General features: G+C 41.2%; 1 protein-coding gene across 3 annotated transcripts in view; it reads right to left on the reverse strand.

Moving 5' to 3' along the window:
- Positions 1–14,837, reverse strand: part of tbc1d15 (TBC1 domain family, member 15) — a 50,280-nt gene extending 35,443 nt beyond the window's left edge. For 2 of the 3 annotated variants that reach the window (XM_043709725.1, XM_043709724.1), the window contains exons 1-3: positions 14,724–14,837; positions 6,790–6,885; positions 2,917–2,991 (exon numbers count right to left, since the gene is read on the reverse strand). In XM_043709725.1, the coding sequence (XP_043565660.1) occupies positions 2,917–2,991; positions 6,790–6,885; positions 14,724–14,822 (270 nt within the window). In that variant the 5' untranslated portion in view covers positions 14,823–14,837. Of the gene's footprint in view, positions 1–2,916; positions 2,992–6,789; positions 6,886–14,723 lie in introns of those variants that run through there. The other variant, XM_043709726.1, reaches the window with a different exon arrangement.
- Positions 14,838–16,590: the final 1,753 nt, after the last annotated feature.

The raw sequence follows: 16,590 nt of genomic DNA on the forward strand, positions 1-16,590 counted from the left end.
GCGGTGTCCCGCGGGGTTCGGTGCTGGGGCCACAGCTGTTCGCATTATATATTAATGATTTGGATGAGGGAGCCGGGGGCATTCTAGCGAAGTTTGCCGATGGTACGAAGTTAGGTGGACAGGCAGGTAGTACTGAGGAAGTGGGGAGGCTGCAGAAGGATCTTGACAGGTTGGGAGAGTGGTCCAGGAAGTGGCTGATGGAATTTAACGTGAGCAAGTACGAGTTCTTGCACTTTGGCAAAAAGAATAAAAGCATTGACTACTTTCTAAATGGTGAGAAAATTAATAAAGCTAAAGCACAAAGGGATCTGGGAGTGCTAGTCGAGGATTCTCTAAGGGTAAACATGCAGGTTGAGTCCGTGATTAAGAAAGCGAATGCAATGTTGTCTCTTATCTCAAGAGGGTTGGAATATAAAAGCAGAGATGTACTACTAAGACTTTATAAAGCTCTGGTTAGGCCCCATTTGGAGTACTGTGTCCAGTACTCCACACCTCAGGAAGGACATACTGGCACTGGAATGTGTCCAGCGGAGATTCACACGGATGATCCCTGGAATGACAGGTCTAACATATGAGGAACGGCTGAGGATACTGGGATTGTATTCTTTGGAGTTTAGAAGATTAAGGGGAGACTTAATAGAGACGTACAAAATAATACATGGCTTGGAAAAGGTGGATGCTAGGAAATTGTTTCCGTTAGACGAGGAGACTAGGACCCGTGGACACAGCCTTAGAATTAGAGGGGGTCATTTCAGAACAGAAATGCGGAGACATTTCTTCAGCCAGAGAGTGGTGGGCCTGTGGAATTCATTGCCACGGAGTGCAGTGGAAGCCGGGACGCTAAATGTCTTCAAGGCCGAGATTGATAGATTCTTGTTGTCTCGAGGAATTAAGGGCTATGGAGAGAACGCTGGTAAGTGGAGCTGAAATGCGCATCAGCCATGATTGAATGGCGGAGTGGACTCGATGGGCCGAATGGCCTTACTTCCACTCCTATGTCTTATGGTCTTATAACCTGGTGTTGTGTGATTTTTAACTTTGTACACCTCAGTCCAACACCGGCATCTCCAAATCATGCCCAAAATGGTCCTCACCTAATTAAGCCAGTGTTTCTTTGAAGAATTAGAGCCATACAGACAGAGATATACATCATGGAAACAAACCCTTTAATCTAACTCATCCATGCTGACCAGATAGCTAAATTAATTAAGACCCATTTGCCAGCATTTGGCCCATATCTCTCTAAACACTTCCTATTTGTGTACTCATGAAGATGCCTTTTAAATGTTGTAATTGTAACAGCCTCCACCACCACCTCCGGCAATTCATTCCATACATGCACCACCCTCTATGTGAAAATCTTGCCCCTTAGATCCCTTTCAAATCCTTCCTCTTGCACCTTTAACCTATGCCCTTTAATTTTAAACTCCCATACCCGGGAGAAAAGACCTTGACTACTCAACCTATCCATGATCCTCATCATTTTATTAGGTTCTATAAGGTACGTGGGCGGCACGGTGGCACAGTGGTTAGCACTGCTGCCTCACAGTGCCAGAGACCCGGGTTCAATTCCCGCCTCAGGAAACTGTCTGTGTGGAGTTTGCACATTCTCCCCGTGTCTGCGCGGGTTTCCTCCGGGTGCTCCGGTTTCCTCCCACAGTCCAAAAAATGTACAGGTTAGGTAAATTGGCCATGCTAAATTGCCCGTAGTGTTAGGTGATGGGGAATGGGTCTGAGTGAGTTGCTCTTCAGAGGGTCGGTGTGGACTTGTTGGGCCGAAGGGCCTGTTTCCACACTGTAAGTAATCTAATCTAATCTAATCTAAAAAAAACCCTCAGCCTCCGATGCTCCAGGGAATACAGCCCCAGCCCATTTAGTGGTTCCCTATAGCTCAAATCTTCCAACCCTGGCAACATCCTTGTAAATCTTTTCTGAATTATTTCAAGTTTAGCAACATCTCTCAGAATTGCTCACAGTATTCCAAAAGTGGCCTAACCACTGTCCTGTAAACTGCAACAAGACCTCCCAACTCCTACACTCAATGCACTAACAAATAAAGGCAAGCATACCTAATGCCCTCTTCACTATCTAAGGAACTATGAATCTGTATTCCAAGGTCTCTTTATTCGGCAACACTCCCCAGGACCTGACAACTGAGTGTATAAGTCCTGCCCTGATTTGCCTTACAAAATCACAGCACCTCATTTCTCTCAACTGAAGTCCATCTGTCACTCCTCGACACATTTGTTAATCTGATCAAGGTCCCATTGTACTGTGAGATAACTTTCTTCACTATTCACTACACCACCAATTTTGGTGTTATCTGCAACCTTACTAACCATATCTCCTATTCAAATCATTTAAATAAGTGACAAAAAGGAATGGATACAGTACCAATTCCTATGGCGCACCACTAGTCACAGATCTCCAGTCCAAAAAGCATCCCTCCACCACCACCTCTTGTTTATATTGTTTATATAAAACGTTTATATAAATCTCTCGACTAAAATAAATTTAAATGGAATACATTTGGTCGACTAGAAGATGAGCTCTAAGCATTTTGATTATACATTTAAGTTTAAATTCATTGCAATGAGATCCTTTGTTAAAACTAGAATTTTGGTATGCCAGGTTTTGACAAAACAAGATGTACTAGCAAACTATATCATGAAACACAAACATAGAAAGAACATATAATTAAGGTGCAAATCACTTTTTAAACCACTGCAAACTTCTGAAGGTGAATGGGTGAATGTTGGTTAGGCTCACTATCACATTGTACAAATGTACCCCACCTAACATGTCATTACACATAAAACAATAACACTGTATAGTTACACAGTTCCTGTCAATCTGCTCACATCACCAAAAATGTATTTAAATCTAATTATTCCATTTGATTATGTGATAAATTACCTTGCCTGCACAAAAAATGTTTGAAGAATCCAGAGAATCATCCACTGGTGACCAATCCACTACAGCCCCAGTACCCTGAAAGAAAAAGTACATAAAAGACTACAGCCACCATCAACTAATTAACCTGTATGAAAACTTCAACAACAAGTTTTAAATATGAATAAAGAAAAAATGTAGAACATCCTTGCAAAAAGATATATGAACCCATTTATGGCAGAAATGATTATCAATTCATTTAGTAATTTATTACATTGCAGATTCGGTCTAATACAAAAAGTGTATTAGGAAAGCAGTTCTATCATGAAGGAATCATCTCAATTTAGACACTTATTAAATAAAGCCAGCAAATTAGTTCACAAAAGTTGCACAAGCAAGCCTGTATTGGTATTGTTCACAGGGAACCAGAGAGCACACTATTTTATAACAATATGTTTATATAGAAAACAACTTTAGTGACATGGATTTGCTGATGAATACATCAAGTACATTTTTGTTAAAGAGTAATGTGTTTTTAAAAATGTCAGCATTTTGGCAAATTACTTCCACAACACTCCATTATTGTGTAACAACAGAGTGGCATTTGACACATAAAATTATACCTTGTCAGTTTTGGAGGATAAAAAACAAGCTAATGTAATCAATATTATCTATTAGATGGTAGCTATCAGTACTGTGCAGGGGGAACAAGTTTAACTGTCTAGCAAATCAATCCACCCATCAGTCATGCTTGTTGACCTACATTTCGTGGGGTGGCACGGTAGCTCAGTGGTTAGCACTGCTGCCTCACAACACCAGGGACCCAGTTTTGTTTCCACCTTCAGACAAACGTGTGTGGAGTTTGCACATTTTCCCCGTGTCTGCGTGGGTTTCCTCCAGGTGCTCCAGTTTCCTCTGACAATCAAAAGATGTGCAGGTTAGGTGGTTTGGCCATGCTAAATTGCCCATAGCGATCAGGGATGTGTAGTTTAGGTGCAATAGTCAGGGGTAAATATAGGGATCTGGACGGGTTACTCTTCGGAGAGTCGGTATGGACTTATTGGGCCAAAGGGCCTATTTCCACACTATAGGATTCTATGATTTGCTCTAATCTAACAATGAATTGATTTCAAAATTCACATGCTGGTTTTCAAATCCCTCCAAGGCCTTAACCTTTCTCAACTCTGCAATATCTGCCAGCCCCACAACACTTTGAGATCTCTGCAGCCCTCCAAATCTTGGCATTTTTTCATCCTTTGGGTAAACATATCAAGCCCTAGATTGAGGACTTTCAAATTCAATTCTTAAAAAAGATCTTGCAAGGTGCAACAAATTAAATAGATACGTAGTTACTATGGTCAAGAAGGCACAACACCTCTCCTTCCTCAGGCGGCTCATGAAATTTGGCATGTCCATAAGGACACTCATCAACTTCTACAGATGCACAATTGAAAACATACTGTCTGAGTGCATAACAGCCTGTATGCAACTGCTCTGCCCAGGATCGTAGCAAACTACAGAGGGTGGTGTGCACAGTCTAGGCCATCATGGGAGCCAACCTTCTATCCATGGACTCAATTTGCATGGCTTGCTGCTGCAGAAAGGCTGCCAATATTATCAAAGACTCTTCACACCCCAGTAATGATTTCCTACAACTTCTTCCATCAGGCAGAAGACACAGAAGCCTGAGCACACGTACCAGTAGGTTTAGGGACAGCTTGTTCAGGCCGTTGTGAGACTACTGAATCAACTCTCTAGCCTCAAATAACGCTGACCTTGCTAATGTTGATCTCTCTTGTACAACCTGTGCAATGATACCTCTTTGCCTCTATCTAAATCTTTTGTTCTACACATTCTTGCTTACTATGATCCACCTGCACTGCTCTTAAACAAAGCTTTTCATTCAAATTGGTACAAGTGACAATAAATAAAATCAAACATATCTGTTTAAAAACTTAATTCCAATTCTGTGAAAATAGGCAGACAAAATACCTTGGCCAATTCAAAATCTTACAGGGTTTTCCATCATAAATGGCTTTATATAATTGCACTAATTAATATAATGACTACACAGGAAGTTTCCATGTTAAATATAAATTACAGGAAGTGAAGATGTGAAATGTTTGCAAATGGTTCCTCTTGTTTACCATTTAACTTCTGCAAGTTCTTACTGCATCTCAATTCTGTAACTGTTGAATTTACCCATGAATTTAATTTGCTTCCTGACTGAAATCTCTAAGGTAGATTAACTAACCTTAGAGATCAACCAGCTGGGTTTTCAAGATGCTGGTTGCTATTTTTCAAATATACTAAAAGAAAGCCACAGGGTTATTAACGCCTGCCCCTTCCCTATTGGTGCCACCTCATACTCATTGCAAATCTGAATTGAATTTACTTACAGTTCCCCCCCAGACATGACCTTTGAAAATTTATACCATATTTAAATATTAAGCTATATTATTAACTACACAGGTTTCCTAAAGTCTCACTTCAGGTTATCCTTGTACGAAATTTCCTAGTTACCTAATCTCTTTGGATACAGCTGTTGTATTCGAATAGACCACAGTCCCAAATTGATCCTACAGCTATCACCACCATCACGACATCCTCAAACTCAACTGCATCCTGTACATCCATGTCTTCAACATCACGGATGATCCAATGGTGAAGAAAATTCACCTGCTGACTTTCAGATTACCTCAAGCTATCTAGGTGTATAACCAATCCAAAAGATCACATACAACAGCAAAAGGATCTAAATATTTAGACGAGAAAACACTGACAGATTGTATTGAATTGGAGACAGTAGTAAAGATTAGCAATAAGTGCAGAGCATCTGTGAAGGCAGAAGTTGAGAAACAGGCTGGCAGATCTGAAATTTCAGTGTAATCACAAGGTGCAAGATAAAGCTTGTGCTAGGTTCTGGTTAGTCAAGCCATCAAGGATTTTGGACCAAAGGAAAGTACAGGGTTGGTCCATTGAGTAGCTATGATCCTACTCAATGGATGAATAATTCTATCTTCAGTCCCAGGATGTTATTTCCACAGCCAAATCCTTTGCCAGTTTTCTTGTCAGAATTTGGCAGAATTACTGCTACTACTTGACTAAAATGGTGGAAGGGAACAAACTAAGGTTGAAATCAGTATTTACTAAATACTGTCCTTGGATTGTTTGGAAACAGTCTTGAAGATGAATCAAACCTTGGGGTGCACAGGGCCTCACTTAGATTAAACATTTATATAGTTTCAAGTTCTCATTGTAATCTTTTAGAATAGACAAAATATGTTCAGATAAAAGCTCCACACTCTTCCAGAGAATGCAAACAACTGAATGTAATTTAACTCCAGGGCACGTTTCAAATGGACATGATCTTCTAACTAAAAACAGCATGTGACTTTTCCACAGCATGTCTATACCAAGATTGATTTGGTCAAGAATCATTTGTAGCTTGGGAGTGGCAATACATCTCAAATGGATGAACTCATGAGCAATCATTAATCGATGACTAACAAATCTGGACTGTCGAGAGTCATAACCACTTCCAAGGATATTGATGTTTAAGGAGATTAACAGTCAGTCAGTGACAGTCTAGGACTCGCAAGGTGGCAACAAAACATGCACTGGTGTAATGTCACATTACAAGGCTCAGATTTCAGCATTTTTCTTTTCCGAATGCAGGTTACTTGGTAAAAACAACAAACTCTGCAACTAAAAATTGCAAAAAGAGATGGAAAATTTTGGAATTATTACAACCAGCACCACTGGATTTGACATTGTGGAAAGAAACTAAATGTATTCATCATTTGCAAAGTTGCACAATCTCACCCAATTATTGTAATTGTCTTCTATTGTAAGGATATGCAGTAACCAAAAAACCAAATTCATTGGCTGAAATACCTTATCAATCAACCTCAGTATTCCTGGAAGTGTATCTTGTTCACCAATTCTTTCAGAGCATGCATGAATAAATACTCCATCTTGTTCATATACAACCTGAAATAACAAAGATGGAACAGAGTTTATTTTAAAGTTTGGATTTGGTTGAATGTATAGCATACAAATGAAAGGCTGTCCTTCAACTTTGCTGCTTTAAAAGCTCGTCCAGAATTAAGCCAAATGCTCAACAATTGTAAAACTGGGCTAAACCATTCTGCGTGGCTGCTGGCTTAACGATCGTTTTCTCAACCTGAGTTTGATGAGATCTTCAGCATCACTGGTGGGAAATTAAATTAATAAACTATCTGCCTGTCCAGAAAAATCATAAAAGATGACATAGCAATATTCAAAAAGGAAATCAAGAATTTTCCAACATTGTGGCCAAAGTGTATCCCTCAATCAAATCAGACAAAACAAATTAAATGATGATTGTTGTTCCTGGAACCTTGCTGGTTGCAAATTGTCTACTGAATTTGGCTACATAACAACAGCCACTACAATTTGTACTAACTTGCTTTGAAGTATTTTAGGACATCTAGAGGCATGTCAGAAATTACTTGCGTGTGCGCGCGCGCACACACACACACATTGTAAATGCTAATTTATTTGGTTCATGTGAAACTTATTTCATATGTTGGTACGTTGACATTACAAATTACAACCATATTATAAATCAATATATAATTTGACTAAGTACTATTATACAAACAGATTAAAATGGTTAAATACTAAAAGCAAATTACTAACGCTTTACAATACAGCACTCAAACTAATTTTCAAATAAGAAACATTGACTCCATATAAATTTGGCATACTAAGGAATTCACTTACAAATCACTAAATATACCAAACAATTCCAGAAGAAACTTAAAATATTATTTTGAATTACATTACACATCCGAAACTGACTTTAAAAAATGCAAATTCAGTTTTGTTTATTTCAATAGCTACATGTATAGAGATAGCTCTCCAGCATCTAAATGTTCGGTCCTTCTTTGCTTAAAATCAAGCAGAATACTAACTTTTCAAACAATTCAAAACTCAAAAAACAGGAACTCTTCGTCACATTTTGAACTATCTACAACAGAGATTTACAATTTCTACTATCAAAAGTCAGCAAAGGATACCTTCCTGCACTAAAATAACAAGAATAGTGCAATTTAACAATAACTTGTATTTGCATTACACTTTTAACATTGTAAAGTGTCCCACAGGGGCTCTAAAGCAAACTTTGACTAGCCACAAAGGAAATATTACTTTAGATGAGGATGAAAAGGTAGGCTTTATGGAATATATTGAGAGATGGGGAAGCAAAGAGCTTTAGGAATGAAGTTCTCGAGCTTTCGCTCTTGGCAGCTGAAAAAATATTCAACAATAGTGAAGGTATTAAAATCAACTATGCTAAATGAGTCAGAAATAGAGAAGCACAGGTTTCTCAGAGTTTGGAGGCTAGGGAGATTCCAGAGATAGAAGGGATCAAGGCAATCTAGAGTTTTGAAAACATATATGAGAATTTTAAGATTTTAATATTCCTTAACAAGTACACAATGTCAGCCAACGAACACTGAGGTGACAAGTCATCAGAAATTGTATTAGTCAAGATATTGGTAACAGAGCTTTAGATAACTTTAACTTTATGAAGGGTACAATGGGAAAGACAAGCCTATGATTAGGTTAGTCAAGTATAGGGTAAGCAATGGGTTTCAGTAGCAGACGAGGGTAGGTGAGGCCGAAACTAGAAAGCATCAGCTTAAGGTAAAAGGAGACAGATTTAAAAAGAATCTAAGGGGTACCCTTTTCACACAAAGGGTGGTGCCCATATGGAATGTGCTGCCAGAGGAGGTGGAGGAGGCAGGTGCAATTACAACATTTAAAAGGGATCGGGAATGGGTATATGAATAGGAAGGGTTTAGAGGGAGACGCGCCAAATGGCACTAGATCAGATTAGACTATTATGTCAGTGCAGAGAGAACGCTCAAGTTGGCAGCACCAGCAAGGTAGGCAGTATTCGGGCTCCTGAGCCCATCGCTCCAGGCAGCTGCTTCCTCCTTTCTTTCCCTACTGTTTCTGTCTTCTTTCTCTTCATCTTGTTCCTGTTGCAGCAGCAGAGAGGGTGACATCATGGAGGGGAGAGGCCAGAGCAGAATTCTTGGCGAAGCAGCAGCCTGACCTGGCAGTGGAGTGAGGGACTCCTGGTTGTGGTGGGGCCAAAGTGAAGACTCCATGCATCGGTGAGACAGCAGAGGCAGCAGAGCCATGGATTCCTGGTTGCAGTAGGCCCATAGTGGAGCTGCTGGTTAGTGGCATGGCAGTGGCAGCAGCTTCTGGTTGTGGTAGGCCCAGAGTTGGCGAGACAGTGGTGACAGCTGAATGAGGGGCCTCTTCTGGTTACAGAGTGAATGTAGGTCCATCTTAGGGCCCAGAGTTGGCGGGGTGGGCCCAGCACTGAAGAGATGGTGCCTGAAGAGTGCTGACTCCATCGTTGGTAGGTGCAGCACAGATGCCATTGGTCAGCCGGCTCAGGACTCAGGACTCATGGTAGAGTTACTGCAGCAAACATGGACTTTCTTTCAGCTTTGTCTTTTTATTCTTGAAATATTCGAATGGTGCCAGATTGTGGCAATAGTTGAAGCTTTTCACAGTAATTTATCGTGTTGTTCGTTGTCGAGAACAAGTGACAATAAAGTATTATTCATTTGTTCAAAGGTTCTGTTTCCGACTGTATAACTCTAACTCTATGAGCTGAGGCAGTGTTGCGGTCACAATGGTATATTGGTTGAACTAAGCAATCTTAGTGATGGCATGCAAAGATGATTCATCTTAAGGTCAAATATGACAAATTTGAAAACAATAGTTGAGCCCAGAATGCTACCAGGAAGGATATAACATTGGTTCATTATTGGGAAAAGAGTTCCAAAGACTTGTGACACTCAGGAAAAAGAAATTGCCTCATCTCAATCTTAAATGGGTGACCCCTGATTTTTAGTGACCCCTAGTTCTAAATTTTTCATAGAACCCTTCATAGAATCCCTACAGTATGGATGCAGGCCATTCAGCACATCGAGTCCACAGTGACTCATCGAAGAGCATCCTACTCAGACTCACCAGCCTCCCTGAATTTCCCATAGCTAATCCACCTAGCCTGCACATTGCTAGACACTATGGGCAATTTAGCATTGCCAATCCACCTAACCTGCACATCTTTGGACAGTGGGAGAGAACCGGAACAACTGGAGGAAACCCATGCAGACAACGGGGGAATGTGCACACAGACCGCCACCCAAGGCTGGATTTGAATCCCGGTGCCTAGCGCTGTGAGGCAGCAGTGCTAACCACTGAGCCACTGTGCCACCCCTGCCACCATGTCCCATAAGTGGAAACACCTCTCCAAATCTACTGTCAAGATCCCACAGGACTGCACACATTTCAGTCATCACCTCTTACTCTTCCAAACTACAGCAAAGCCCAGCCTGACTAATGTTCCCTCTCAGGATAACCCACTCATTCCAGGTATCAATTTGGTAAACCTGATCTGAATTGCTTCCAACACATTTACATCCTTCCCAAAATAAGGAAATCAATACTGTGCACAGTACTCCAGATGTGGTCTCACCAATGCCTTTTACAACTTAAGCATAACCTCCAATTTTGTATCCAATTCCCCTTGCAATTTATGATAATATTCTATTAGAATGTTAAGTGATTATTTCCTAATCACTTGCTGTACCTGCCTACTCACCTTTTGTGATTGATACACTAGGACATCCAAATGTGTCCATACCTCAGAGCTCTGCAATCTCTCACCATTTAGACAATACACTTCTTTTTGTCAAATGGGCAATTTCACATTTTACCACGTTATATTCCATTTGCCAGATCTTTACCACTTACTTAACCTATCTATATCTTTTTGCAGCATCCTTATGGTCTCTTCATTATTTACTTTCCACCTATCTTTGCAGTATTAGCAAGACTTTGCAATCACACTTTCTGTCCCTTCATCCATTCTGTTTATATAAATTGCAAACAGTTAAGATCCTAGCACCAATCCCTGTGATACACCACTCATTACTTTTTGCCAACTCAAAAAGGCTCATTTATACCTACTCTCTGCTTCATGTTAGCCAGCAAATCTTCTATCCATGTCAATATGCTACTTCCTCTACCACGAGCATTTATTTTCCACAATAACCTTTGATGTGGCACTTTATCAAATGCTTTCTGCAAAGCCAAGGACAGTACAACCATCAGTTCCCCTTCCTTCACAGCTGTGGTACATCCTCCAAGAATTCCAACAGTTCAAATATGACTTAGCTTCACAAAAGCTGACTCTGCCTGAAGTTTATTCAAGTATCCTGCTATAACCTCTTTAATAATAGCTTTTAATATTTCCAAATCTCAAATGTTAACTCTCCCATTGTCTTCAACTTCTGACTTTTTTTTAAAAGTTACGTTCGCTAACTTCCAGTCTAGTGGTACTTTCCACAAAGCTAGGAGTTCCATAAAATTACATCCAATGTATCAGATATTGCACTTCTTTTAAGATCCTAATATAATTTCCATCAGGACCAGACACTTGTCAGCCCCCAGCTCCAGAGTTAGTGAAGAAGCAGTGTATTTGCGAACTGAAATGAAGATAATTCAGTCTTCCAGATACAGCATGTAGATGTGAAATGAGGAGGGAACAAAGGTGAGATCTTTGGAGAATACCAGAGGAATCAATGTGATAGCAAGTTATCTTCTGGCTACTCTTATAAATATATATATGAATGAGAGCAGGTAACTGCAGCTCCACACAACTGTATAGCAATGGAGAGATGTTGGAGAAGCAAGGTGTGGTCAACTGTGTCAAAGGCTGCCCACATGTTAAGATGGTTACAGGGGGATAATTCATCTTTGTCACAATTAATCGGGAAATATTTGTGACTTTGATAAGAGCCACTTGAGGGCTATGACAGGGTAAAATCCAACTGAAGTGATTCAAAGTACAGCGCTGGGAATGATAGACCAGGATTTTACATACATGTTGAAGGGTTTTGGAAAGAGAAAAAAGGTTGAGGATGAGATGGTAGCTTACAAGGACAAAGGTCAAGGGCCGGGTTTTGAGGAGAGGATTGAAAGGAGATTATTACCTGAAAACAGAGAACCGTTAATATTAACTAAGGTAGGAACCAGGATGCTGGTTAAGAAGTTAGCAGGAATATGATTCTGGCAACAGAAGATCAATCCTAAGCTACCCATTAGGCTGTGTGGGTGCTTGGCAACTCAGCAAGCTGTGATAAATAATATGGTGCATTGTTTTGCCAAAATTTTAAAGAAAACACACAATAAAAATCTGTGACCTAACAAAATTTAAAAGGAACACCAGTGTTTTGAGAAGGCATAAGGTCAGAAAGTAGAGAATGATACAAGTCCGGACTAGGGGACGTCCCAGTAGAGAAAGAGCACCTTAGGGGAGATCTAGTGAAACTGATTAGTGAAAGGGAGGAAAGTGGCACAGACAACAGAATTCAGGGGAGATCGAGTTTGTTGTAGTTTAGTTTGCATGGTGCATACCATCGACTGTATGGCAGCATGTATAAACTACCCGATAATATGCACATCTCTAAAGTTAACATATATTTCTGCTCTCTTTCAGAATTTGTCAATCAATTAGGCAACAGTCTAAAACCATACATGTCCACAAAGTATAAACAATACAAATTTGCTAACATGAAATATATGCAAAATTTTCCATCAATCCATCAGTTAAGTGAGCATGATAATCTAGCTTAGTAAATGAAAATTATTGTGATATTCATAGACCAGATTTCAGGGCTGCTTGCACGCAACAAATAACAGTTTGGATCTATGTAATGTAGATATCATTAAAAACAGTTTGATAGAATCATACCATAGCTGCATGACTACAGATCACTTCATAAAAAGCAACATTGCTTCCTGTTTCACATCTTTCAAGTCGCTCTCATACTTATATACAGATCAACTCACTTCTCAAGTTTCTTCCAAACAATTTCCTGTAACTGTCATCCTATAGTAAAACAATTATAGCAATTCTGCTTTGCTGGTTACAGCTTTTATGAAAAGTTCTTACGAATTTTCAAAGCTGATTTTAAGAACTTGTCTTTCTGAGAAGCTTACCATTGGAATATCTTAGCTGAAAAATGTGTTGCTGGAAAAGCGCAGCAGGTCAGGAAGCATCAAAGGAGGAGAATTGACGTTTCGGGCATCAGCCCTTCCTGATTTTCCAGGAACACATTTTTCAGCTCTGATCTCCAGCATCTGCAGTCCTCACTTTCTCCCATCTGAATATCTTAGCCTTCCCATGGTTTCAACCCATTCACAGGACAGTGGGTTTTGTCTTTCCTTTGAGACTATGTAGTTCTGTGTCAATAATGCAAGCAAATCAGCATATAAATATTTTGGCCAAGTTTTAATCGATTTAATAACTTTCCACTCATTTTTTTAGTGCAGTGCTAACTTGCTAGCATCAGTCTATTTTATTGTCACAATATTTGCCTCATCCAATCTCAGAATTGCCTGTGTAAGAATTTTCACTTTGTACACTGTCTACCATTTATTATGTAATTTGTTTGCAGTAATAGTTATCAATTCATCTAAAGGTTACAAGACTTTCAGCCAAACTGCAATGTATGTCGTGATAAAACAAGGATTTATTTCAGCTCAAAGTTTGGAAACGAACCATCTCATGATCTTTAGATCCTCTCAACAGTCTTATATTTTTTAAAGTACATACACAATCAATACTTAAAATATTTTATAATAATGTACAGAAGCTGCTTGCTTTCATATCAAATCTCCTTTAAGGCTTCTGGTATTTTTATCTTTTCAACATGCAGAAAGTCACAAGAGGTTTCACTGAAGCATTAGGAAACAAACCACAAAACACAATGTTTGAACAGATAGTTAAAAGCTTAGTCAAAAATGGGAAATGTTAAGAAATTATATAAAGAAGGAAAAAGAGTTAAAGAGGCTCAGAGGGGTCAGGGATGGAATTTGAAAGTTGAGATGTAGGCACTGCCGCTTTTGGTGGTGTAATGATATTCTGATATGCAACAGATCAGAACTGGAAGAGCACAGAGGTCTCATAACGCTGGAGTAGGGTTGAGACCATGAAATATGGATTGACAATTTAAAATAGAGACCATTAACAATCTGAAACAAAAAAAGCTTGTTGTTAATTGCCTACTAATACATAATTGAATATGCAGATCTTCTTTAGTTAACACATTTTCCCCACAGTCATGTTTGAATATTAAATTTCAAAGCAATTGACAATAAAATATTAAATATACATTACAGCACACAATCTATTGAGCCAGGCAAGCTGCTGCCAATGTTTATGTTGCATTAAATTGTTCCCACCCTACTTGATCTTGCCCAATTAATTTGCACTTTGTTAACATACTAATATGAAGACTGAATCCTCATTTTGTTTTACTACAGATATCAATAAGATATTCTAGAAAGTGAATGATCACTGGCAAGGGAATTCATGATCACAGTTGTAAGTTCCTCATTCCACCATCACTCTGGCAAAGAGTTCCCAGTCTAGGTGCAGGAGAATCACTGAGGACGATGGTAATAAATGAGATGATTGCCAGCCAGCTTTAAGCTGGAGTCAGTGTCAGCAGCAGGTGCCGCACTCGTGGCATTTTCCCAAATTGACAAGTTGTCAACACAGCGCAACCTCCTGTCATCGTTAAAGTCCAAACGTTAATCTTTAAAAAAAAACATAAACCTTCACAAACCAAAAACTGCGGAGATAATTTCCCCCACCCCAAAAATAAAGCCAGGCGAGCTGTCGGTTATAAAGCGGTTTAATCAAGTGGCCTCGGAACTACCTAGAAACCGGCGAAACATAAACACTCTACCTTTGCCGCCGCCATATTGCTGCCGCTGACGTCAGCACTGTCACGTGCCGTGGGACGGGAACAACGGTTGGGCTGCGCGCGCCTTCTACCAACAATCATCAACCAGGCAAGATGGCAGGTGCCGTGCTGCACATGGGTGAGCACCAAGACGCCCTCTATGTCGGCGATGACAGTACAGCACGTAGGAGTTCAGACCTTTAGAGGAAGAGTAGGTTATGATGCAGAGTTATAATGAAGCTCATTCCTGATGAAAGGCTCCGGCCCGAAACGCCGATTTTCCTGCTCCTCGGATGCTGCCTGATCTGCTGTGCTTAATTTCTGATCTTGTTATACAGCGTGGAAACAGACCCTATGGTCCATATCTCCAGCATCTGTTGTTCTTTGTTTTATTTTGATATTGCAAGAGAAGGGTCCTTACCAGCAGAGCATGAAGGCCATTCATCTTATCTGGTCCATGTGAGTAACTCGGAGAAAGTGAGGACTGCAGATGCTGGAGACCAGAGTTGAAAAGTGTGGTGCTGGAAAGGCGCAGCAGGCCAGGCAGCATCCGAGGAGCAGGAGAATCGATGTTTCAGGCATAAGCCCTTCTTCAGGAATGAGGGTGGTGTGCCAAGCAGGCTGAGATAAAAAGTGGGGGGAGGGGTGCTTGGAATACGATAGGTGAAAGGAGGTGACGGTGATAGGCCTGGGAGGGGGTGGGGGCAGAGAGGTCGGGAAGAAGATTGCAGGTCAAGAGGGTGGTGCTGAATCCGGGATTGGGAGGGGAAATGAGGAAGCTGGAGAAATGTACATTCATCCCGTGTGGTTGGAGGGTTCCTAGGCAGAAGATGAGGCCCCTTTTTTTACAGGGGCAGGGTGGGAGGAGGTGTAATCTAGGTAGCTGTGGGAGTCGGTCGGTTTGTAGTAAATGTCTGTGTTGAGTCGGTCGCCCGAAATAGAAATGGAGAGGTCTAGGAAGGGGAGGGAGGAGTCTGAGACGGTCCAGGTAAATTTGAGGTCCGGGTAGTAGGTGCTAGTAAAGTGGATGAACTGTTCAACCTCCTCGTGGGAGCACGAGGTAGCGCCAATACAATCATCGATGCCATCCCATATTCCCAATTCCTTCGCCTCCGCTGTATCTGGTCCCAGGAGGACCAATTCCACTACCGAACAGCCCAAATGGTCTTCTTCAAGGACCGCAATTTCCCCTCCGATGTGGTCGATGATGCTCTCCACCACATCTCCTCCACTTCCCGCACCTCTGCCCTTGAACCCCGCCCCTCCAATTGCCATCGGAACAGAATCCCACTGGTCCTCACCTTCCACCCCACCGGATACATCGTATCATCCTCCGTCACTTCCGCGACCTCCAAACAGACCCCATCACCAGGGATATATTTCCCTCCCCACCCCTATCAGCGTTCCGGAGAGACCACTCCCTCCACGACTCCCTTGTCAGGTCCACACCCCCCAACAAACCAACCTCAACTCCTGGCACCTTCCCCGGCAACCGCAAGAAGTGCAAAACTTGCGCCCACACCTCTCCCCTCACTTTCCTCCAAGGCCCCAATGGATCTTTCCATATCCGTCGCAAATTCACCTGCACCTCCTCACACATCATTTACTGTATCCGCTGCACCCGATGTGGTCTCCTCTACATTGGGGAGACAGGCCGCCTACTTGCAGAATGTTTCAGGGAACACCTCTGGAACACCTGCACCTACCAACCCAACCGCCCCGTGGCTGAACACTTTAACTTCACCCTCCCACTCCACCAAGGACATGCAGACCCTGGCCAGATGACGCCTGGAGGAAGAGCGCCTCATCTTCCGCCAAGGAACCCTCCAACCACACGGGATGAATGTAGATTTCTCCAGCTTCCTCATTT

This window comes from Chiloscyllium plagiosum, chromosome 19, assembly GCF_004010195.1.
Source record: "Chiloscyllium plagiosum isolate BGI_BamShark_2017 chromosome 19, ASM401019v2, whole genome shotgun sequence".
In the NCBI taxonomy this organism is placed as follows: Eukaryota; Metazoa; Chordata; class Chondrichthyes; order Orectolobiformes; family Hemiscylliidae; genus Chiloscyllium; species Chiloscyllium plagiosum.